General features: G+C 33.6%; 2 protein-coding genes across 2 annotated transcripts; one reads left to right on the top strand and one right to left on the bottom strand.

The window, feature by feature from the left end:
• Window positions 1–372: 372 nt before the first annotated feature.
• On the bottom strand, window positions 373–5,725 carry LOC132735948 (kelch-like protein 20). The gene is made up of 3 exons (XM_060722990.1): window positions 5,649–5,725; window positions 2,777–3,963; window positions 373–503 (listed from the first exon to the last, which is right to left on the bottom strand). Exons 2-3 carry the CDS (start codon window positions 3,885–3,887, stop codon window positions 373–375), a joined length of 1,242 nt encoding a protein of 413 aa, XP_060578973.1. The 5' UTR covers window positions 3,888–3,963; window positions 5,649–5,725.
• A 2,734-nt stretch (window positions 5,726–8,459) lies between these two features.
• On the top strand, window positions 8,460–24,584 carry LOC132735933 (geminin-like). The gene is made up of 7 exons (XM_060722971.1): window positions 8,460–8,608; window positions 11,138–11,224; window positions 13,697–13,940; window positions 15,994–16,076; window positions 17,522–17,611; window positions 18,547–18,694; window positions 24,350–24,584. Exons 1-7 carry the CDS (start codon window positions 8,522–8,524, stop codon window positions 24,352–24,354), a joined length of 744 nt encoding a protein of 247 aa, XP_060578954.1. The 5' UTR covers window positions 8,460–8,521; the 3' UTR covers window positions 24,355–24,584.
• The last annotated feature ends 922 nt before the right edge of the window (window positions 24,585–25,506 follow it).

Raw genomic sequence — 25,506 nt, 5'->3', positions numbered from 1 at the left:
GGATAAACTGGTAACTGTATGCTCCAAAGAGAGGATAAACTGATAACTGTGTGCTCCAAAGAGAGGATAAACTGATAACTCTATAATCCAAAGAGAAGACAAACGGGTAACTCTATACTCCTAAGAGCCGCAAAAAGGAAACTACATGTATATACTCCAAAAAGAAGACAAACTGGTAACTATTATTATGCTCCATCAAACAAATTTCTGAGAGCATACAATGAACAATATTAACCCTTACCAAACTAACTATCTTAAATGGAATTGTCCATCTTAGAATCTGGACAAAACCGTTCATCTTTCTGTTTTTCAAATTTTCAAAATATGTCCTGACTGAATATAGAATAGAATATAGAATAGTGCAGACCATGATCAGATGGCACAGATAAACTGGATGATCTTGATCTGCACGGACTGGTAACAGTGTAGAATCACATGCATCCAGCAGGCTAAGGTTTCAAGTTGGTTAACACACATGAGACAAAGTTTAACATGATAAGTTTCTGAAAATAAGATAATTATCTGATTATCTATTAAACAGATTGGTTTAATATACCTTTAAACTTGATTCAATTCTTTATCACATTTAATATATTTTCAATGCCCTTTGTATTGAATTTTTTTTAAAAAAAATCAGCAAAAAGCTACAAAAAAGTGATGAAATATTTATACACTTGCGGAAACTACATAGAATGATGATTGTGATAGCAGCAGGTAAAAATGATATTTACATGCGCATCAGCTTCTAATGTGCATAAATCTATAAATGAGCCGTGTCATGACAAAACCAACATAATTGGTTTGTGACCAGCATGGATCCAGACCAGCCTGCGCATCCGCGCAGTCTGATCAGGATCCATGCTGTTCGCTTACAAAATCTATAATACGAAGAGAAACTGATAGCGAACAGCATGGATACTGATCAGACTGCGCGGATGCGCAGGCTGGTCTAAATCCATGCGGGTCGCAAACCCATTATGTTGGTTTTATCGTGACACGGATCAAATAATGTCTTCTATAACAAATGTCAAGTATAAATTATATTCTACATGTACATGATGTAAACAAGAGTTAACATAGACGGCCTGTTCAACTTTTCAACGGATAGCATGCAGGAATCAAGCGTGAAACTACTTTTTCCATGACAGGAGAAAATATCTTTGCTTACATGTCTCTAATAATGGACTTGCCAATAACATTCAAGTTCTAAAAAGTTTTAAAGCTAAAACAAGGAGCATATAAACTGTGCCAAATTGAATGTTTGCACTTTTGAAATTTGTCTCATTCTGAGGGCTGTTCAAAAATATTTTATTGGTGTTTGATGAAACATTAAACACGTATAAGTCTGTTTCCTGGGATTACCAAAAAGTTAAACTAGTATAAATGAGGAAACATTATCCTGACCAATGTGGCACACCTCCAGATCAGTAAAATAAGTTACTGAAAAATCTATTTCAGAAAAATAATTTTGACTTCAGAAATGTTTAAATATTCACATTAGTGGTGTACTATATGAAATATGACAGAATTTAATGTCTTTTAACACCACAATTTCTCTATTTAGTAAAAAGAAATGTGTGAGCATTTTGAAAACTAATACAACAGCTACAAGTAACTTGTGTACTTTTAAGATATTTAAGCAGATAAAATAAATTAATCTGTAAACTCGGTAAACTTGACAACATTTTCAATTTTCATTCATTGATAAAATTTTTGAGATTTCAAAAAAAAACTTTTAAGACCAATCTGGAGTAATATGTAGTGTGCTGATTTAAACTCATGTTTCCTTAGTTGAAAGGCCAACACTTTAATCTCAAAGCAAAATTTTGACAGAGATTTCCAAGCATGGTGTGCAGAACTATAAGTTATAACTTGTCTGTGAGAAACATAAAACTAAACATAATGTGATAGAAATAAAAGGGTCACAACTGTTAATTAAAGCACAAATTAATGTAATTATTTATGTACCCTTGTAGACTTGACAAAGAATAAATATATATTCCATGCCTGAAGTGAATGTTTTAGAAAAGCACCTTAACTGCAAGTTACAACTTAAATGAAATTTATACTTTTTTAAATAAAAATACTTTATGTTTGTAAAGTGGGGAAGGAGGGACTAAACCCCACTTACCAAAAATATACTTTAAAATAATTAACAATAAAATACACAAGAATGGAAACCCCTAGTTTAAAGCAGGGGTTTTTTCTTTTTCCCAAGTCTTTGTTTCGGGATCAAAGCATCAAAAAATCAGGGCATGAGGCCCGTTTATCCCCCCCTCAAAGGGTCAGTCACCCCCTAATCACAAATCTTGTCTTTTAAGGAGGGTGGCACCATTTTTTAGGGGCAAATTCCCTATCCCGGGGTTTTTTGGAAAATGAGTTTCTCAGGATCAAGTTGATCTTTTTTTGAATTTTCCCCCAATGAAAAAATCCTTTAAGGGCCCACTATTGAGAAAAAACCTTAAATTTCCTTGGGAAAGAAAAAATTTAGGGAAAGGGGTTTCAGTTTATGCCCGCAGCCCCTTCATAGATTCCTTTTTTTGCCTTTAGCCCCCCCTTAAACCCCCCTCCCTTCCCACCAGTTTCCAAAATGGGAAAATTTTAAAAGAAAATTTCCCCGCGGGAAAGAAAAATTTCCCTATTTTGACCCCCTTTGGGGAGGGGTAAACCCACTCAAAAACAGCCCTATCAAAAAATTTTTCAAATTTAGCGTAATGCACTCCCCCAAAAAAATTTAATCTATCGTAAAGCACGTGGGGCAGTTTCGCTTTCTGACTCTTATTTATTGTTTCCCCGCCCACCAAAGTATCAAACTTCCACACGCTGTCAATAATTGTATTATCAAGAATTCCTCCGGCCACAATTATACAATTGACTACAGCAGAAATACTGAACCATGTGACAGGTTTCGGAAAGTCTGGCAAGGACGACCAGGCATCTTTCTGGGGATCAAACATTTCAACGCTTCTTGTTACGAATCCATTCAAACCGCCCACTGCCACTATTACCTCTTTAGCAATAGTGGATGGCCTTGGATGGAACATCGTATCTTGCATGCTTCTCCTTCTTCTACCATACTGATCATGAATTGTTTCATGTTTAATTTGTGCTTGTCTGACTAGATCCATACAAGTATCACAATTTTGTAAAAGAGGTTCATTCTCCATGCTTCGTAAATTATTAATATTGATCACAGGCAATCTGACTTCTTGAAGTAACTGGAGAACACTTTTTTTCCTATCTTCAACATCATACTTTATCCATCGCATGACAGCATTATACACGGTCTCTTCATTTCGTACCTCGATATGATCACTCGATACAAACCACAGCAATTTTTCTAACGGCAGTTCTAAAAACTCGTCATACTGAACTAACGAGGAGAAATTTTCAAGCGCATACTTTGTAGTACTGTCCTCTAACTCCTTACAGGAATGGATCTGAGAAAATAACTGAATTCCTAAACAGTTTGAGGGATGTAACTGTCGCTTTAAGAAAGTACAGCAAGCATCGACAATGGCAGGATAATGGAATCTACAACCAGCAGTGAGCATTTCTTGAGCATTATCTGTTGAGATCTCTAAACGACCAGTGTACACGTAGTCAATAATACGCTTAAATGTCCAGGGAGAAATATCAGCGAAGGGAACACGTATATCACGCGTTTCTCTTAAATCATTAGTAAACATCGCATGGAAATAAGGACTACTTGCTGATAAGAGATTTTTATGGCAAGGGAACTCCTCCTGACCGAGACACAAGATCGTGTCAGTGAAGAGTTTCTTGGCTCTCATTTCATTAAGCTGTTTCAGAATTCCCATTCCATATCCAACATCCATCAACACGTGCTTGTCATCCACAAGACTTCCTGCTCCAACCTCAGCCATTCTGTCACGTTACTCAAACTTCTTCCTGTCTAATGGCTACTTCTCTATTTGTAAATTCTCTTCAGATGTAAAAACACTGAAAATAGAAGGAACAAAAATTATTCAAGCGTCAAATAAACTACATTTTTTGTACTTGCAAAACTCATATGTATTTACTTTACAGCCAATACGAAGTTAAACATACTATTTCAGACTACTATACATGCATGTGACATGAAGTTTAATTATTGTAATTAGAATGAAGACAGTGCTTGAGAATTTATTCTTTAATCTTCATCATAACAACAGAATCTAAATAAGTGTCAACAATTTCAAAATTCTTTTTACTAACATTCTATTTCATATCTATCTGCATGCCACTCATTTATTTTCCAATGGCTAAATGTTAGAAAGTACACATTTTTTTTTTGCTGTCTGATATTCATGAAATAGACATAAACTGTGATGAAGAGCTGGAACAAGTACTTCAGTGCCTTGGGATCACATCCAGTAATACCTATAACAGGGTAATAAATCATTATCTTCACATGGACAGGGTTTTCATTATTAACCGATTGGCGATTCAAACCATAGGTTAAAATGCTTTTAAAATTGGTTGTATTTTTAGCCTGTATTTCAGAGTATCACCCTTGACCCTTGGCAAAATTGGTTTTTTTCTTTCGAGCATCTGTTGCGTCGGATAAAAATGAAAACCCTGCGTAGGACATCAGAAATTAAGCAGTAATTTTGAGTAAAGCTATATAGAATTGAATCTATTAAAAGTATTTTGATCTTAAAGTCTTTATTTAAAATCAAAGGTAAAAAAAATCAGATCATTCATATGAAACTGATATCAGTGTTGCATCTAGAATTTTAAAATTATGGATTGTTGCCCACCAAACTGAAAAATGTGGGGGATCTTTTTCAAATGTTGACTGACTTACCGGAAAGAATTCATTTATTTTAGATTTTAGGTATTTTTGACAGAAATCGTCAACAACAGAAATAGAAAAAAATAAAATATTGATGTATACTAGTAAAGTGCTCCGATCAAACTGTCAATATACACCCGAGATGACCCGGTCGGCTGCTACATGCATTTCAGTCTGTATTTTAGTCATTACCGCAAGTGAAAAAGTAACATGGCAGAAGCATTACAAGATACAATGGAGATTAACTGAAAGCTGAATTAAGTTGAAAAGATCATCTGATCAGATGCACAACTTGGCTTGCACCGACTTCATATGCATAAAAAAATATGGTGAATCACACAGCCTAGATGCAACTGAAACTGCGACTATCACTGAAACTGGCCAATGAAAAAGCAGAGAATACTGTGAAATCGACCAATACAAATATCTGAACAACAACTAATCCCGTACATTTGTCTAATGAGAATCAATCAAGGTTTGCCAAGTTATCTTGTCTTGCAAAAATATTTTGACTTGGTTAAAAATGCAACATGTTTTTTTTTTCTCTCTCACTGATGACACTGTATTAAACAAATTACAAAAGTGGTGTCTGTACAAAACCTTTTACCCTTATATCAGATAATAGGGCAACTTGTTAACATTCGAGTTTTCTGGTGTCTTGCGGATTACACTGTCAATCGGGAAAGATGCCCTACCGGGTACCCAATGATAAATTTTGCTTAATTTCTAAGTAGTTTTTTCAATTGCCTTCCTGTACAACGACTATATGTAAATGAAAACATATGGCATGCGCATAAATTTTTCATTATCTGTGAAAATTGCATAATTATATTTCTTTACATATGCTTACATTAAACTAACTGCGACAAAATCATTACAACGATGGATGTCACGGTTTTTCAGTCGCCATTACTTGCCTACATGTACACAATTAATGACGTCATTATAATCTTGCATATCGATTGGATAAAACCGTTGTTACTAGAGGTCGGTCAAATACCTCTAAATTTAGGAATGTGTTCTTCCCTGCCCATTTTCCACCAATTTTGAAATATATGGACTACTTAAATTCTTTATTTTCATTTTTATTACAAAGGAATGTAGTTATTATTATTATTATTATTATTATTATTATTATTATTATTATTATTATTATTATTATTATTACTATTATTATTATTACTGGGCCAGCTACAGAGACTTTTCATTATTACTTTTAAATATAGCTGACCAAAATATACAGTGACCGGTTATTTTTTTGTCCCATCTCCCAGTTATGAGTCCCAGGTAAAGGGTACAATATACATTTAGTTTCTTCAAATCAACGAAGATCTCTCTCTTATTTCTCGACTTCATAAATGATCTACCCAACTATGTATCACCTGAATACACAACTAGAATGTTTGCTGACGACTGTGCCATATACCGCTCTATCCATTCAGACTAGTATGCTAAAGCCCTACAGCAGGACCTAGATAGACTACAAAGATGGGAAAAGGAATGGTTGATGGAAACCCACCCTCAAAAATGCAAGATACTCCACATAAAAAACAAGAGAAAAACCAATCAGACAATCATATAACATTTATGGACACATCTTAGAAGAAGTAAATACAGAAAAATATTAAGGCCTCAACTTCCAAAAGTCACTAAACTGGAATCATCACATTGACCTCATTACAAAGAAAGCCAACAATGCCACATCCTTTCTACAGAGAAACATCCATAAATGCCAAAGAAGGACCAAAGAGCTCTGCTATATGACCCTCGTGAGACCTCTGGTGGAATACTCCTCTATCATCTGGGACCCATTCACTTAGGCAAATATCTGGAAACTGGAGATGGTGCAGCGCCCAGCGGCAAGAATGGTCTTCTCAGACTATAGAAGAACCAGCAGTGGGACGCCGATGCTGCAACACTTACAGTGGCCTACCCGCCGAGAACGCAGAACCCATGCTAATTAAGGTGACCATGATGTACCGCATAGTCAACGGCCTATTTGAAGTCCCCACATCCAACCTCACCCACAATCATTTCTGCTCGAGGACATGGACTTCACTACCTGGTACCATTTGCAAGAACCCAGTGCTACCAGCGATCTTACTACCCAGACACCATCCGCCTCTGAAACAGTCTTCCTCAGACAGTTGTAAGCTGTACAACAATAGACAGCTTCTAGAGGGAAGTACTACCACCCACTCTCCGATAGACTGTCAGGTGTTTTTTTTAAACATTTTACCAGCACTATACATAGAACCTTTTAAATCACTTTTGTACATATATAGATACTTCTCACACCGTGCTGCGCTAGTACGAGTATACGTCGGAAGGTTTCTGTACTATATTGGAAGAAGAAGAAGAAGAAGAAGAAGAAGAAGCCCATGACATATTTCTTAACAAAGATTATCTAAATAATTATTGTTGATAACAAGCGTAACAAGAATATTTTTGAAAAACCTATGTAAAATGTTTTTAATTGATATGTTTATCAGTCAAAAAGAATTTCTTACATGCACTTGTTACTATAAACAGTTTCAAAATTGCCTATGATTTCAACTGATAATGAGTGTTACGTTTGCTGCCCAGTGCCCAGCTATAATCATAATCGGGGCATTCAACAGCAAGCTGTAAAATGGATGTAGGTTTCAATCACGGATCGCTCGATCTTATGTTATTGTACAAACACAGTTTTTTTTTTTGAAATTTTAAGAAAAAAAATACGACAATTTTATTTCTAGTGGACTTTGAAACCACGTAAGGGGAGCCTCTTCGTATTAGTTACTTTACCTACAGTACAAAGACAGGAATTTCAACGACAGAAAGTTATCAAAGTAATTAAAGAAAAGTGTTACTATTACATCTAATAGGTATATAAATACGTATACATTTATATTAAAAGTCATAGACATTTTTCATGTATCTAATCATATCAACACCTTCCTTGTGAGAGATTATGGTGATAAATTGATTAAAGATATATTCTAACATGAAAAATATAACCCCCAAATAAAGGAAAACAACTAAGTTAGATATAAGATTTTTGTCAAATTAAGAAAATGTGACTTAAGTGTTGAGAATTAAGTACCCCACAAGCTGGTGCTAGGGGACATGAGGAATGTAGCACTTTTTCATTATCCCTCATGTACAGACTCATTCAAACCGAGTCTGCAATTTCCATGTTATTTTGCTGTTTTTTAAAGCTTCCGATGGATCACCTTTTTTCCAGATATTTATACATCACAACATCAGGTGGCAAGTGTTGTGTGACTTCTGTAAAAGGTTGTCCCGTTCGTACTTCACTTTGAACAGTGTAGTTATATTTTTCTGGTCCAGCGGGATCATTTAGTCCAGCATTTTTAAGTGTTGAAAATTGAGTACCGCTCAAGCCGGTGCTAGTGGGCGTGGGGATGTTTCAACTTTTCATTATCACTCATATACAGACTTAAACAAACCGAGTCTGCAATTTTCATGTAATTTTGCTTTTTGTGCCTGGAGGATCAGATTTTTTTCAGCTATTTTTACATTTTAGACACAGGACTTGAAGTAACGAATAAATGAAGAATATATTATTAATATATATCTCCAATAAAAATATCAAAATGATTTAAATTCCTGTTTCCTGATTGTTGAATCTGACCCTACTGTATATCTCATTTCGTAAAATATTGCGCGTTTCGATTATTGTCTTCCATTCGCATAATTGATTTTACCGCGGGAAAATTGATGCCACAAAAAGGTCGAAAAATGACATCCACAGTGCACGAAAAGAGAACGAACAAAGAAAATCAACCAACTTTCAAGAAAGATATGGTATAAATTAAAGGAGAAGAAAATTTACAAAAAATTACATTAACATGCTTAATATGTATATATAATTGATGTCGAAATATAAAGTGGGTGACATTTCACTATTGAGACGTTTCACTCCCGTCCCAAGACGGTTCACACCTAGACGTTTCACTCCCATTTTTGAAAAAAAATGTTTATAATTATTAAGGAAAGTTAACAAATATCTTTTTCATTTGATATTTAGGGGAAATTAAATTTTATGTTTTTTTTATTGATATTGAGGGTGAAGTTAATAAGAATTTATGAATGATTTTTAAAAAAAAAAATATTACGAAATGTTACAGAATGTGTTAATAATATAATCTAAACGTTATACTATCTGCTCAGAAAAGTGAATTTTGTTTTGTTTAAACTATGGAGCTAAATATAGATGGACAAGAAACTGTGACGTCACACAGTTAAATTCATAATTGGCGGAATTGTGTTCACGTAAGTTATCATATGTCGCTGGATTTTCCATGATTTGATGCATCCTGGGTAAAAGTAGACAAAATATCGCCATTTTGAATTCCGGAATACGAGAACAAAAAAGACAAAACATTTTCTACTTAAACAAGAAGCATTAGTTATTTATTGTGAAACGTACCATGTACACACTTTTCCACGCAAATATTTCTCCGATGAAAATCCATTACCGAAGCGCTCAAAGAATTGTGGGTCTTTATCTGACTATTGTCTCTTGTCAGAGATTTCTATCCATTGTATCTGTGGTTTAAACAGTGTTTTGAATTATTCATGTTATTAGGAGTGAATATATTGGTTTCAATGAGGACATATGATAAATTATTAGAAGATTACTCATTTAATTATGGGTTGAAATGAAAGACAAATTTCTAAAATTTTATTTCTAACGACATGAGAAAATTCTATGTATAATAGATTAAAAAATATAATAGAATAACATAAAAATTTAAATTTATTAAATATATTTAATTTATTATTTTTTGTAAGTCTAAAACTATGAAATGCAAAAAAAAATTGTTTATAAAATCAATTAATCTTTTAAATTATTTCTTTATCAATTTATTAAACAGTAGCAATTAAACAAACTTATATAATTGTGGTGTAAACAGTAATCTTGTCACCTAATTAGTTGTATAAACAATAGGACCATCAACTAACAGTTTGACATCACTATTAAATAAGTTGTATAAACACTGCATCAACAGTTTACTGATCAGTTGTTTATTGGACTATTATATGTTTTCAGACAACAGCCAAATGTAAAAAAGGTCTTGGGAACAAAAACTTCTCCAAAAGTTTTGTATTAGATATATAACAAAAGTAAAATAATATTTAATCAGATAATAAGAAATAAATGAATTATATTAGATGATCCTATCAAGCCAAAAAAATAAATAAGCTTTAACAATTACATTTGTATGATATACAAACTTAAAGTACTGAGACAAAGTGAAATCCTCTTTAAGTTTTTTAATTTATATTTATTAAATTTAAGGTATATTTTAGTATATCACAAGTATCAGAATAAATTTGGCATGAAAAAGAAGTCCAACATCTTGGTGTGAACTGTCTTGGTGTGAACCGTCCCAATAGTGAAACAGATGTCAGTTCGACCCTTAACCAACCCGGCCCATGGTCAAATCTGCACGGATCAATTCGGCCCACTATCAGGAAGCTATCGACATGTAGATTCTACCATTTGTCTATATTTTTGTTTACTATGCTATGTAATTATTAATGGAGATATATACTATCTTTATCAAATTTTCTTTCCTTTTCATGCTCAGTCATTAACAAAAACTCTCAAACAACATAGATTTGATATCAATTTAAAATAAAATAAAAACAACAATCTAATTTTGCCTATCCGCTATACTAGTTAAACAGAGCACTTTACAGATTGATTCCAAATTTTTGAACGGAAAGATGCATTTCTTTACACTTATTTTCTTTAATGGTATTTATTTTTTTACTTTTGTTCATGACTAGGTCAAAATTTATGTATTTATACGCTGACTTGAGTGTATTTTCGTCGGCAAGATTTTCTTGCGGAAGATTCAATGGCTTTTTGAGCAATTTATAAATGACATTGCTTTGCCCAGAAGCAAAAATATCTGAAAATGGTGTCATATTTATAGGACTACACCAAATGGGTGTAGATGAACTAAGAACACATCCCTTAATAATATTTTTTGCCCTGTACTTGAAACAATGTTTAGAATAACATAATCTATGACACATTGCAGCCAGCCTTAAACAACTTATCAAATTCCCAGATAATATGAGAAAGAACCTGATTTGTCCAGAGATTGAGTCAGTGCTTACAGTTACAAACTTGTAACAAAGAAAAAAAAATCTTGGTATTGCTTAAGGATATGATGTTTCTTTTGTTAAAGTGTTTCTTGTTTCTGTGTAAATAATGTATATTACATATAATCTGCTACATTTTTGGTAAAAATCTGTGAATAAAGTCTTTACAATTTATTGTTATAAATTTTTGAAATAGATATTCTTATTTATTTTTAGATGAAAACAGCTACAATGGAAAATGAAGAGAGGAGGACCTTGAAAACTTTACAGCTCTCATCTAATGGTACTTTAATTGGATCAGAGGTTAGACCAAACAATATTCAGTGATTTTTTTGAAGCAGTTTTGACGCCAAATTATGGCCTTATTAACAAAACTAAAAAAATATCTTATTTTCACTGTAAAAGGAATTTTCACAATATTGTCAAATTGTAGTTATTTACACATGATTTAAACTTATTCTACTTTAAATAGTTAAGTTTTACATGTACAAAATAGGACAAAATTCTTAAATAATGGCATACTAATTTTCATGATTTAAAGGGCCACAGAAAAAAAGCCACTGTATAATATTTATCTTTTAGTTATAAATTATGTTTATATATGTAGCAAGAAGATTCCTAATCTGTACAACATGTCTGTGATAGGGCAGTCTTTGATTCTGTACATTTCTACTAAGATACAAACTTTTCTCTGAGTCCTGGAAAAAGGGTAAAATATTGCAAACAATTGTTTGGTACAACAATAAAAATAAAGTAAAAGGGTTTTTGAAAGTGGTGGAAAACATGTCTGACATAGGTTCAGGGGGGACATGTCTGACATAGGTTCATATAAGCCTCAGGATTTTATTATGGAATAACATATTGTAAAAAGCTTATAAATTTATCTCTGTTTTGTTAGCTCGACTATTCGAAGAATATGAGAGCTATTGTAGTCGCCCCGGCGTCGGCGTCAGCGTCCGCGTCTGCGTTGGTTAAAGTTTTTTGTAAAGTCAAATATCTCAATTATTGCTTGAGATATTCAATTGAAACTTACAATACTTATTTATAGTAACAAGGTACATCAGATTGACAAGTTGGATAACTCTGCCTACAATATTGACAGAATTATGCCCCTTTTTAACTTAGAAATTTTGGTTAAAGTTTTTTGTAAAGTCAAATATCTCAATTATTGCTTGAGATATTCAATTGAAACTTACAATACTTATTTATAGTAACAAGGTACATCAGATTGACAAGTTGGATAACTCTGCCTACAATATTGACAGAATTATGCCCCTTTTTAACTTAGAAATTTTGGTTAAAGTTTTTTGTAAAGTCAAATATCTCAATTATTGCTTGAGATGTTCAATTGAAACTTACAATACTTATTTATAGTAACAAGGTACATCAGATTGACAAGTTGGATAACTCTGCCTACAATATTGACAGAATTATGCCCCTTTGTAACTTAAAAGTTTTGGTTAAAGTTTTTTTGTAAAATGAAATATCTCAATTATTGCTTGAGATATTCAATTGAAATTTAAAATACTTTTTTATAGTAACAATGTACATCAGTTTGCAAAATTGCATAACTCTGCCTGCAATATTTGCAGAATTATTTGCCCCTTTGAAACTTAGAAATTTTGGTTAAAGGTCTTCAAAGATATTTACTTGAAACTTTACACATGCACTTAGGGTCATAATTGGAGGGTCATAATTGTATGTACGCTCCCTTCGTCACTGACCAAGTTCCATAACTCTGTCTTGCATTAAGGCTGATTCATATCCCCTTTTCTACTTAGTCTCTTGGTTAATGTTTACATGCAAGTTTTACATATCTCAATAACTATTAAAGATATTAATTTAAAACTTCATATAAGCATTTAGGGTCACTGACAAAGATCCATAATTCTATCTTGCATTTAGGCTGATTTTTCTCCCCTTTTTCAACTTAGAAATTCATGGTAAAGTTTTGCTTGTAAGCTGTTATCTCAATAAGTACTGAAGGGTTTGTGCCTTTTTTGGGACAATTTATGCATTCATAATAATAAAGCAGTGATTTACTTGATAAAACATCTTAATCTTAATAACAAGCCTTTGTACCTTTTCTGTCAAATTTATGTATTCATAGGTAATTAGTATTATTATACTCAATAAAACACCCTTGTGACATTACCTTCCAAATAGTCAAGCCAATACTGTATAATTAGACTCTCTCTAAGGCCTATAACATGAATTTATAACAAAAAATTAGCCCTTTTGTGAACTTAAAAAATTAAACAATATAAAGGCTCTTTTACTATCAAGCACTTAGAATAGTCGAGCGTGCTGTCCTACAGACAGCTCTTGTTTGATAAATTATTACCAGCATCTGGTATGGTCAGCTGTTTACTATTAGTTCACTGGACTGACTCAAAACTTTGCTTGATTGGGCATCAGAAATTCAGATAATTTTAGGAAGCACAGTCCAAGCAATTTCCATAATTAAAAGGCATTGTAATAAAACTACAAAAGAAAAATAGCAGGAACAATGCTGTATGCATAGATCCATGACCTGTCTTATTCGTATTATGAGATTAGTGGATACAAAAAGAATTTAACCACAACATATGTTAACAAAAGAGCACATGTCAATGTTTGTGGTTAAATCTATTGTTAATGTTATTCAATAGGGAGCTATCAGTTCATTTGTGTCTATATAATTCACCACTGTAAGATTTTGTAATGATTTATTTGATAATTTCCTTAAACTAAGATAAAAGAGAAAGTTACTATTCTTGAATCATTTCGTTCCAGAAACATTCTGGTAAAAGCAGGATAGTAGCAAGCAAAAAGCCTCTGAAGATTTTTCAAGACAAACAAAGCATTGGTGTAAGTAAGTTAACGCGTGAAGTGGAGACTCAGACGTCGGTGTGCCAGCATGAGTCAGAAACCCAGACAGACGTCAGTGGAGCTACAGGTGTAACAACTGATACAGACTGCCACAATGACAGCGGTACTGCTGACTTGGATCAAGAGGCATATGACTTGATGGTCAAAGGTATTTTATATTCAATGTTGTCGTCAATTTTTCTGTCCAAAACTGAGTGACTGGGTAAATTTTTTAAGCCCCGGTCATATAATGGCTGGGGCATATAGTGTTACCCTGTTCCATCCTTCTGTCATTCTGTCATTATCAGTTTCCGTTCATTATCTTACTAACGGTTACACACATTCTACTCAAATTTGGCATAAAGATATGTCATGAGAAAATACAACGGCATTACACATTCAACTCAAACTTGATAAATGGATATGTCATGAGAAAATACAGGTCAAGTTTGAATTTGGTCATGGTTCGATGATTTTTGGCATTTTACTTTGAAAATAATATGAAATTTTCAGTTTCCGTTCATTATCTCCCCAAAGGTATTACACATTCAACTCAAACTTGACAAATGGATATGTCATGAGAAAATACAGGTCAAGTTCAAATTTGATCATGGTTTGATGTTTTTTGGCAGAGTTATGCCCCTTTTATTTTGAAAATATTATGAAATTTTCAGTTTCCGTTCATTATCTCCCCAACGGTAGTACACAATCAACACAAACTTGACATATGGATATGTCAAAGGAATGTGCAGGTCAAGTTTGAATTTGGTCATGGTGCCATGATTTTTGGCAGAGTTATGCCCTTTTCACTTTGAAAACAATATGAAATTTTCAGTTTCCGTACATTATCTCCCCAACAGTATTACACATTCAACTCAAATTTTACATATGGATACGTTAAAAGAATGCACAGGCCAAGTTCGAATTTGGTCATGGTTCAATGATTTTTGGCAGAGTAATGCCCCTTTCACTTTAAAAATAATATGTAATTTTCAGTTTCTGTTCATTATCTCCCCAACAGTGTTACATATTCAACTCAAATTTTACATACGGATATGTCAAAGGAATGCACAGGTCAAGTTTGAAATTTGGTAATGGTTCAATAATTTTTGGCAGAGTTATGCCCCTTTAACTTTGAAAAAAAGGAAATTTTCAGTTCACATTCATTATCTCCCCAACAGTTGTACATATTCAACAACAAATTAAAGATGTGGATATGGCATAAGAATTCAAATTTGGTCATGGTTTGATGCTAGCGGACAGAGTTATCCCTCTTGAACTTTGAAAAAAAAATCAGAAATTTTATGTTTCCGTTCATTATCTCCCCAATGGTTGTACAACGTAATTCAACTCAAATTTTACATATAGATACATTATAGGAATAAGCAGTTCAAGCTTGAATTTTGTTGTGGTACAATGGTTTTGGACAAAGTTATCTCTCTTGAATGTTGGGAAAAAATTGAAATTTTCAGTTTCAGCACTCATACTTTTGTGGAAATGCATGTAGTCATTATTTTGGCTATAAATATGCAATATGCAATTAACAAAATGTTAACACTGAATAGTTTCAGTGCCTTGAACTTTGTATAAAAATGGTTTGTGTTAACATTGAATAGTTTTAAGGGCTTTAAACTTAAAATGAAAAAAATAATTTGTGCAAACAAATTTGGAACTAAATATTATAACATCTGAAATTTTGGTTGCATGCAGGGGCATCCGTGGCATGATGACACATTTCTAGTTTTGAAAAGTTGTTACTGACAGGAAAGTTCAAACAGAGCTCATGATCAGGCAGCATTTGATGTGCTGGCTGATCTTGGTTAGCATTGGTCACATCAGGGATTGAAAATTCCACTTGTCATCTGGTATTTACTAGTAGGTAACGACAAGTGGGAGTTTGGGGGTGTAATAGGAAGCTAGAATTCTCATAATCAGTTTGTTTACTTTTAACAATGGAAAACTGGAAACAAAGTTTGTGTATAACTTGAGCATTACACATTGTTAATAAGATACATTGGCAAGGTACTATTGAGTCGGGGAAGTTTATTTTGAAAATCACGCCCAAAATGCAGGACGAGTAGCATACAACGCTAGAAGAGTAGAAGTTTGTAGCTACTCGTCCTTCAAAACAAGTGGCGTTGATTTTTTTTCAATCCCTGCACATGGGTAGAATCAGTTGAAGCTAGCAGGCTAAAGATTAATTAAAATTTTACATTTTGTAGACCCGATCCCAGAGAGTTACTGGCGCGAATTGGCAGAAGAGAGGAGATTGTCCCTGGCTGAAGCTCTGGCAGAAAATGAAATTGTATGTGCCTAATTTGTTTATATGTGTTTACTCTGAATTTGTTTTAGTTTGATCATGTAGAAAGCTATTGTGTACAGACAAGCTCTCAAATTCATTCCTGGAACCAACCAGCACTAAGCAAAAAGTGGGGTTTTTTTGCTGTAGGAGACTAGAGTTGACAGGGTTAAACTGACACAGCAACCCTTATATTGCAGTCTGATAAACACTTACCGCCACATTTAATTTGCTAATTAATTTGTTTATTATAATGCTGAATATTACTCAAACAGATCCTCATTAAGGTAAGTGATGTCTTGTACACATCCAGATGATCGTAGGCTATTATTGAGGGTTTTCTTCAACTAGGGTTGGATACCGATAACCGGTACTTAGACCGTACCGAAAACCGTTTCATAATTTACCGGTACATACCGTTTCAAAAAGTACCGGTATTTTTAACGGTATTTTCAAAATTAAAAGCAAAGAATATGTACAAAAAACAAAGGAAAATGAATAAAATTAACGATTATTTACGTCAATAATATCACAAAAAGAAATGGCCGTGTTCCGAAATGTCCATAGTGCAAGTCAACGGAGATCACTACTGAGTGCACATGGTAGCGGCGATATTCGTATTTACAAAAACCATTATAATAACATGCTGCATAAATTCAAATACTTGATACAGCATTTGTTGATCACTTTTTGATGTATTATTCGGTTTTTATTCCCAAAAATTATTGTTACTTGCTATTAAACATTTCTGCAATATTCATTAAAATATTCGAATTTTATACATGTCGTTGCTGATGTCAACAATATTATGGTGGGGTCTCGATCAAAGCGGTCTCCGGTCTGGGCACATTTCACTCCTAAAGAAGGAGGTGGTGTTTGCATTTATTGCCAAACGTTTTGCCTTGGGAAAAGGTGGAAATACCAGTAATTTAATAAAACACCTGAGACTGAAACACAATTTACAACTGAAACAATGTACTCTATTTGACTCGTTGAAGCCGAAGAGGCTCAAGGAATATAGAAAGCAATTTCACAAAGAAGCTTGAATATAATTTTTATTTCATTATAAAACAAATCAAAATAAAATACCTATAGCAATAATGAATACATAATGAATAGGGCTGCTCAAACATACACTTTCAAGTATCGAGTATCGGTATCGATAAAATACCGTATCGTTTCACGAGTATCGGTATCGTATCGTATCGTTTCGTTCTTAACGATATCCAACCCTATCTTCAACCAGTAAAGCTATAAGGTTGTCTGTCATATGACCTTAACAATGTTGGTGTGACATAAAGCCCAGCTGATAAAAAAAATAATATAAAAGCAGCAGATCAGCATGTGCAGGCAATATGTATTGCAAAAATGGTGTACACTTCAAATTCACATGTGAAAAAAGATTTTATGATACCAAATATTCACAAATTTCTGTACATTTATATCTATAGCTGCACCAGTCTATGGAAGAGTTGAAAGAGGAAAATCAGAATTTATCCCTACTGGCGGGTCAGGCAGAACATCTTGCCTCTGTTTTAAATGTAAGTTCATTCAATATCTAAATAGCAGGTAAAGTATTTAACTTATAACATCATTGATCGAATCAAATTATATGTTTCTGTTTGTGATGGTTACTCTGTTTTTTTTTACATGTTTGGTTTAAAGGTTTTTTTTTTACATGATGGGACTGAAAATATTTTTTCAAGATAAATGTATGATTTGATGTAGACTTAGACCACTAATCTTTTTGCAAAATTTCAGATCATTCGCGCACTTCGTTTTTCCAGGATAATAATTCAAATTGTAAAAAAATGATCTAAAATGAAAAGCGTTTAAACGCTTTTCACTCAAATCGGGCTAAGAAAAGCATAAAAATATGATTTTCAATTTATTTCAAAGTATATTTCTTTAATATCTTTGCATATATTTCTGTTTAAAGTGTCCCAATTCATTTATGTAAGAAATTCAAATGTTTTTAGGCTTTAAACCTCAGTGGAGTTCCTTTTAATATACACATCTTAATGTCTTTCTTTGAGGGACACTCTCTAAAAAGTGTCTACAAAGGTGTTGTTAATTGTTCTTGCAAAATTGTCATGTCTGTGTGGTTTTTGACTTCAAGCCACTTTCCCCTCATGCTGATGTTTTAATTTTGTGAGGGAATTTGGATTTTTTCATGTGAGGAAACTATACAGCTAGCTTAGAGAATATCTGTGGCTATGCTTGGGTGCCTGCAAATATCTGAAATAATTCATGGAGGGGCACCTAAGGTCTTCCTCTACCAGTAAAATTGAAAAGTTGCCATATGACCTTTACTGTGAAGGTTGGACTAAAAAAGAGAAGCAAAAGAGTACCATTGGAAAATATCTTCTCTTTTTTTTTCTTCACAAAATTTTTAAGACCAAAAGGTGGTTCTGTTGATCCTGCAATTTATTGTATTGAAAAGATTTGATTAATAATATACTTAATTGTATCTCAGGATGTTTTGGGTGATGATGGTGAAGATAAAGAGGAGACTGCTGATAGTGATAAAGAAGAAGCTGATGATGGAGAAGATGATGTCAAAAATGAATCAGACAACCAGGAAACAACTGAAGAGAGTGGAGAAAAAAAGGAAGAAAATAAAAGTAATGCAACTTTATCAGTATTCTAGTTTTAAATTTAAAATAGGAATAGGGAAAAATTTCTAAAGTTTTTTCGCCTTATTGGGCTTAAATGCTTTTTAATATTTATAAATATGTAAACTTTTGATGTAATTTTCCCAAGGTTTTCTTTTGTTAAAAAGGGGTTTTTAGTGTAGATTTGGTTTTAAAAGGAAGGAAGAGTTTTGTCCTTGGGAAATAAAAGTTTAAAATTTGGTTAATTTTTGGCCTTTTCCCCAAAAATTGGGAAGGGAAAATGAAATGAATATTCAAATGTTTTAAAGTGAAAAATGGGGGGTCAAAATAACCCCCATTTTTTAAAAATTGATTTTGCAGAATTACCCCCAAATTTTAAAATGGGGAAAACTCAAACTTTCCGGGTTTCTTGTTTTACTTCAGGAACAGAAAAAATGAGTTTTTGAAAAATGAAGTTTGTTTTTGGAATTTTGAGGATTTTTTAATACATAATGTAATCCATTGCTGTCTGGCGTTAAACATTGAACACTATCGAAGGTTTTCATGTGAGACTTCCCTCATATTAATTGTCATTTTTATCGGCGTCTGACCATGTTTATGACATTATTGAATGAGTGCAGATGACATTTCACTTTTGTGATCATAAAACTTGTACTTGTAACCATAACCAGAAATTTTCTAGTTCACAAAGGTTATAATATGGAAATTGTTGGCAGAAAATTTGTACAACAACCACCAAAGGTAATTGTTAGAAATTTCATATAAGTCGCCTCGGTGATAGTTGTAAATGACTGAATAAAAACACCACTCTTGGCATGAATTGTACAAAAAATATTTCTTCTTAGTGAAGATAAGCAATCCTTTTATATCAAGGCTCATGTTTTACATAGCAGATCATCATTTTGTGCCATGTAAAATAGTAAATTTACTATCTATATTAAAAGCATATTTTTCTGTGATACCATCTTTAGAATGAGGGACTTTAGTGAATAACCTCCCCTGAGTACTTCCTATAAATAGATAGGTCCTAAGCTATTGGATTACTCGGACTTTATTGCCTATTTCTTTGTAGCAAACTAAATTAATTAGGGCTAATTATGATCATTTGTTATATTCAGATTAAATATTGCAATAAGATGTAGAATCTGTTGACATAAATGAAACATTTTTTTCTTAAGGTTTACATAGTTGTTGATGCATGTGGAAATAATTGATTACATATCAACCTGTCTTACAAAAAACTCAAGGATAAAAGCAAAGGATTCCAAATATTTGGACCTACTTACATTTTGGTTAACCTCTGTTTTTATCAAGGGAAGATAATCCACTACTGTCCCTCATTAATCTTAGGGCTTATATTGCCCTCGCCTCAGTGGAGCTCTTGTTTCGCCTTTTCGACAGATCTATTATATAAACTTGTTCCCTATAAAAATTATATTCCCAATAATTACAAAAAATTATAAATTATTGTTGAGACATAGATTTTTCCCAATTTAAATAATTCCATGTCTCAAGAAATTCTCAGTTTGGGTGAACATAGTAAAATCATAAGGACCAATCTCCTATGCAGTGATCTCCCCTAATCGGGACAGAGATCTCTGGCTTTTGAATTATTTTTAGCTCACCTGTCACAAAGTGACAGGGTGAGCTTTTGTGACCGCTTTTCGTCCGCCGTCCGTCCGTCGTCCGTAAACTTTTACTTTAAATGACATCTTCTCATAAACCACTAAGCCAATTTTCATCAAACTTCACAGGAATGTTCCTTTTTGGTGGTCACCTTTGAAAATTGTTCAAAGAATTTAATTTCCATGCAGAACTCTGGTTGCCATGGCAACCAAAAGAAAAAACTTTAAATATCTTCTTCTAAAAAACCCAAAGAGCTAGAGCTTAGATATTTGGCATGAAACATCTTCTAGTGAGTGTCTACCAAGTTTGTTCAAATAAAAGCCCTGGGGTCAAAATTGGCCCCGCCCCAGGGGGTCATTTATTTTCCCTATATGCATATAGTAAAAACTTAAAAAATCTTCTTTTAAAGAACCCAAAGAGCTAGAGCTAAGATATTGAGCATGAAACATCCTCTGATGGGTGTCCCTATATGCATATAGTAAAAACTTATAAAATCTTCTTTTAAAGAACCCAAAGAGCTAGAGCTAAGATATTTAGCATGAAACATCCTCTAATGGGTGTCTACCAAGTTTGTTCAAATAAAAGCCCTGGGGTCAAAATTGGCCCCGCCCCAGGGGGTCATTGATTTTCCCTATATGCATATAGTAAAAACTTAAAAAAATCTTCTTTTAAAGAACCCAAATAGCTAGAGCTAAGATATTTAGCATGAAACATGTTCTAATGGATGTCTACCAAGTTTGTTCAAATAAGAGCCCTTGGGTCAAAATTGGCCCCGCCCCAGGGGGTCATTGATTTTTCTTATATGTGTATAGCAAAATCTTTAAAAATCTTCTTTGAAAAAAACCAAATAGCTAGAGTTTAGATACTAAGCATGAAACATCTTCTAGTGAGTGTCTACCAAGGTTGTTCTTATAAAAGCCCTGGGGTTCAAAATTGGCCCCGCCCTCGGGGGTCATTGATTTTCCTTATATGTGTATATAGCAAAAACTTAAAAATCTTCTTTGAAAAAACTCAAATAGCTAGAGTTAGATATTAAGCATGAAGCATCTTCTAGTGAGTGTCTACAAAGTTTTGTTCAAAAATTGATAGCCCTGGGGTCAAAATTGGCCCCGCCTCGGGGACATTGATTTTCCATATATGTGTATAGCAAAAACTTCAAAAAATCTTCTTTGAAAAAACCCGAATAGCTAGAGTTTAGATATAAAGCATGAAACATTTTCTAGTAAGTGTCTACAAAGATTGTTATCCCCCGCCGATGGAATCGGGAGGGGGATATAGTTTTGGCGTTGTCCTTCCGTCCGTCCGTCCATCCGTCTGTCCGAATTTCGTTACTGGAGTAGTTCTCTGCAACTACTGGCTGGAATTCAACGAAACTTTATGGGAATCATCAATATCAAGAGGAGATGCGCATCTGACCGTCCGTTCGTTCGTCCGTCCATCCGAATTTCCTTTCCGGAGTAGTTCTCTGCAACTACTGGCTGGAATTCAACGAAACTTTATGGGAATCATCAATATCAAGAGGAGATGCGCATATCGTCGGCTTATTCCGGTCAGACACTTTAACTCAGAGTTATTGCACTTGATTAGTTATGTAGTATGCATATAGAGTAAAAATCGTTTCCGCGCTACTTCTCTGCAACTACTGGCTGGAATTCAACGAAACTTTATGGGAATTATCAATATCAAGAGGAGATGCGCATATCGTCGGCTTATTCCGGTCAGACACTTTAACTCAGAGTTATTGCCCTTGATTAGTTATGTAGTATGCATATAGAGTAAAAATCGTTTCCGCGCTACTTCTCTGCAACTACTGGCTGGAATTCAACGAAACTTTATGGGAATCATCAATACCAAAAGGAGATGCGCATATCATCGGCTTGTTCCGGTCAGACACTTTAACTCAGAGTTATGGCCCTTGATTAGTTATGCAGTATGCATATGGAGTAAAAATCGTTTCCGCGCTACTTCTCTGCAACTACTGGCTGGAATTCAACGAAACTTTATGGAACCTTCAATACCAAGAGGAGATGCGCATGTCGTCGGCTTGTTTGGGTCAGACACTTTAACTCAGAGTTATGGCCCTTGATTAGTTATGCAATATGCTATGGAGTAAAAAATCATTTCTGGAGTAGTTCTCTGCAACTACTTGCTGGAATTCAACAAAACTTTATGGGAATCATCAATATCAAGAGGAGATGCGCATATCATTGGCTTGTTCTGGTCAGACCCTTTAACTCAGAGTTATGGCCCTTGATTAGTTATGTAGTATGCATATAGAGTAAAAATCGTTTCCGCACTACTTCTCTGCAACTACTGGCTGGAATTCAACAAAACTTTATGGGAACCTTCAATACCAAGAGGAGATGGGCATATCATCGGCTTGTTCCGGTCAGACACTTTAACTCAGAGTTATGGCCCTTGATTAATTATGCAGTATCCATATAGAAAAATATTTGTTTCCTCGCTACTTCTCTGCTACCACCGGCTGGAATTCAATGAAACTTTATGGGATACTAAGAGGAGATGTGCATATAATCGCCTTGTTCCAGTCAGATACTTATAACTCAGATTTATGGCCCTTGATTAGTTATGTAGTATGCATACATCTCATTGGCATTTACAGATTTTACTATTTAACACAAAGTTATGGCTCTGTTATTTCCCTGAATATTTATCAATTTCAAAGAATATTACTGTTTATGCCATGATTAATATATAAATAAAGCCTTATGTCTTCAGTTGTTGTGTTAATAATAACCAGTACTCGGCGGGGGATATAAATTCAACGAATTTGCTTGTTCAAATAAAAGCCCTTGGGTCAAAACTGGCCCTGCCCAGGGTGTGTCATTGTTTTTAACTATATGTGTAAAGAAAAAACTTGACCAGCTAGACCTTAGATGTTTAGCATGAAACATCTTCTAATGGGTGTCTACCAAGTTTGTTCAAATAAAAGCCCTGGGATGTAAACCGGCCCCGTTCCGGGGGCCTATATACAGGTGAGCGACTTCAGGGCCATCATGGGCCTCTTGTTTATTATTATACCCCCCAAACGAAGTTTAGGGGGGTATATAGGAGTCACTCGGTGGTCGGTCCAGCCGTCCATTGCATTTTTCTTTGTCCGGAGCATCACTTGAAGACTAATAGTTGGAATTCAATACAACTTCATACAATGGTCAAGCACATTGAGAGGAAGTGCAGTGCACAAGAACCATAACTCCATCATCACTCATTACAGAGATATTGCCCTTTGTTACTTTTCCTTGTTCGGAGCATAACTTGAAAACTACTTGTTGGAATTCAAAACAACATCATACAATGGTCAAACACAATAAGGGGAAGTGCAGTGCACAAGAACCATAACTTTATCTAAATTAATTACAGAGTTATTGCCCTTTGTAACTTTTCCTTTTTTTTATATTTCTCGGAACCATAACTTGAAGACTAATGGTCAAGCGAAATAAGAGGAAGTGCAGTGCTTTAGAAGGCAAGCGTAACCTTTTGTTGACTTATTACAGAATAATTCAATAAAACTTCATCAATGGTCAACCACATTGAAAGGAAATACAACATACATGAACCACAACTATCTTTAATTGCCCACAACCATAACTCTATTTCAGTTCTTTTGCAAGGTATTCTGTTACTAGTAACTTCCTGATTTCTGAAGCAGTCTTGCGGGGGTATTAATCACATTTAGTGATAGTTCTAGTTATGTATACTTTTGATATTTTTTTGATAAACTATTACGAACGTAGGTACGAAAAAGTTAAAAAAAAAAAACAGAAAGAGAAAAATGACGTTGATATTAACACATTTGAATTTCGATGTTACATCATGTGACTTTCATCATCATGTGACGTCTGTGAAGTCTGCTAAGGGAGGTTATCACTGTGAGGAGTTTGCCCTAAGGACCTGCCAATTATCATTAGTTTTCGATGGTTCAACATTTTACTTTTGGGATAAATGAACTTGATTGTTAATTTTTGGAAATGTAGTATATATTTACTGAGTTTTGAATCAAAGATTTATATATTAAAGGTTGATGATCGTTCGGGAAGTTGTTATGTTCGAGAAAAGTGCACCACAAATAATTAAAATGAAACCTTGCCAAGCAGTGTTGTTCCGAGTATGGTCAAATTCAAACATGAAGATGGACAGTGGATGGTTACAGTAATGACATTAATGTCTTTCAAAGTTGAACAAAGTGACATACTGCCAGAAACAATGTTTTTAAATGTTTTTAATCATTCTTTTAATGAAAAAAAAAATAAAACACTACATAAACCTTTACTTACAACACATCAAACTGGTTATATTTTTTTCATGAAAATTGTGAGTACTACATGTATATGCATGTGATGATATGTTATATACAAATTGACTGTAAATAATCTCTTGTATGTTCTTTAACAGAATGGACACTGTTGAGTTCAAGAAGTAGACTGTGTCAGTGTACATGAAGTTGTGTGAATTATGTATGTATATAATTATTATGTAGATAATGTATTTTTTCAAAATGATCTCAGTTTTATCATGTGATAACCATCTATGTTCTTTGTTTAATTGTCTTTTGTATGTATACTGTAAAATCATCATTATTTGTAAGTCACTAATTTTTGTGGATAGATGAAACCATGAATTTAAACTCCCAAGGAAATTTTATTTTTTCTCCCTAAGCAAAATCATTATTATTTGTAAGTCACTAATTTTTGTTGATAAGTTAAATTATGAATTTGAACTCCCAAGCTAATTTTATTTTGTCTCCCTAAGCAAAATCATTATTATTTGTAAGTCACTTATTTTTGTGGATAAGTTAAACCACAAATTTAAACTCAGAGGAAATTTTATGATGTCTCCCTTAAACAGATTATTTTGCATTGCGTAATTTGTGCTTTATATTTTTGCTAAAATCATACAATCCATGAATTTATGAACCCATAAAAATGTCTCACAAAATTAAATGAATTCACAGATAATTTGTGTCTCTAAAAATACATTTTAATTAGGAGAAGAAAAAAAATAGTTTCAACTGATTAATTCAATGGCCTGATTTAAATTGGTAAAGATAATTTCACCCAACTTTTAGTATTAAATATATAATAGTTCATAATCAGCATTCTTTTTTTCTATGAGACCCAATGACTGTTACTTTCTATTTGTTTAATTTAAATTGAATGAAGTAAGCAGACTTCACT

Source organism: Ruditapes philippinarum, unplaced genomic scaffold, assembly GCF_026571515.1.
Source record: "Ruditapes philippinarum isolate M1 unplaced genomic scaffold, ASM2657151v2 ctg582_1_1_1_1, whole genome shotgun sequence".
NCBI lineage: Eukaryota > Metazoa > Mollusca > Bivalvia > Venerida > Veneridae > Ruditapes > Ruditapes philippinarum.
Note: the sequence above shows the minus strand (reverse complement) of the source record. Positions and strands in the feature narration are given on the sequence as shown.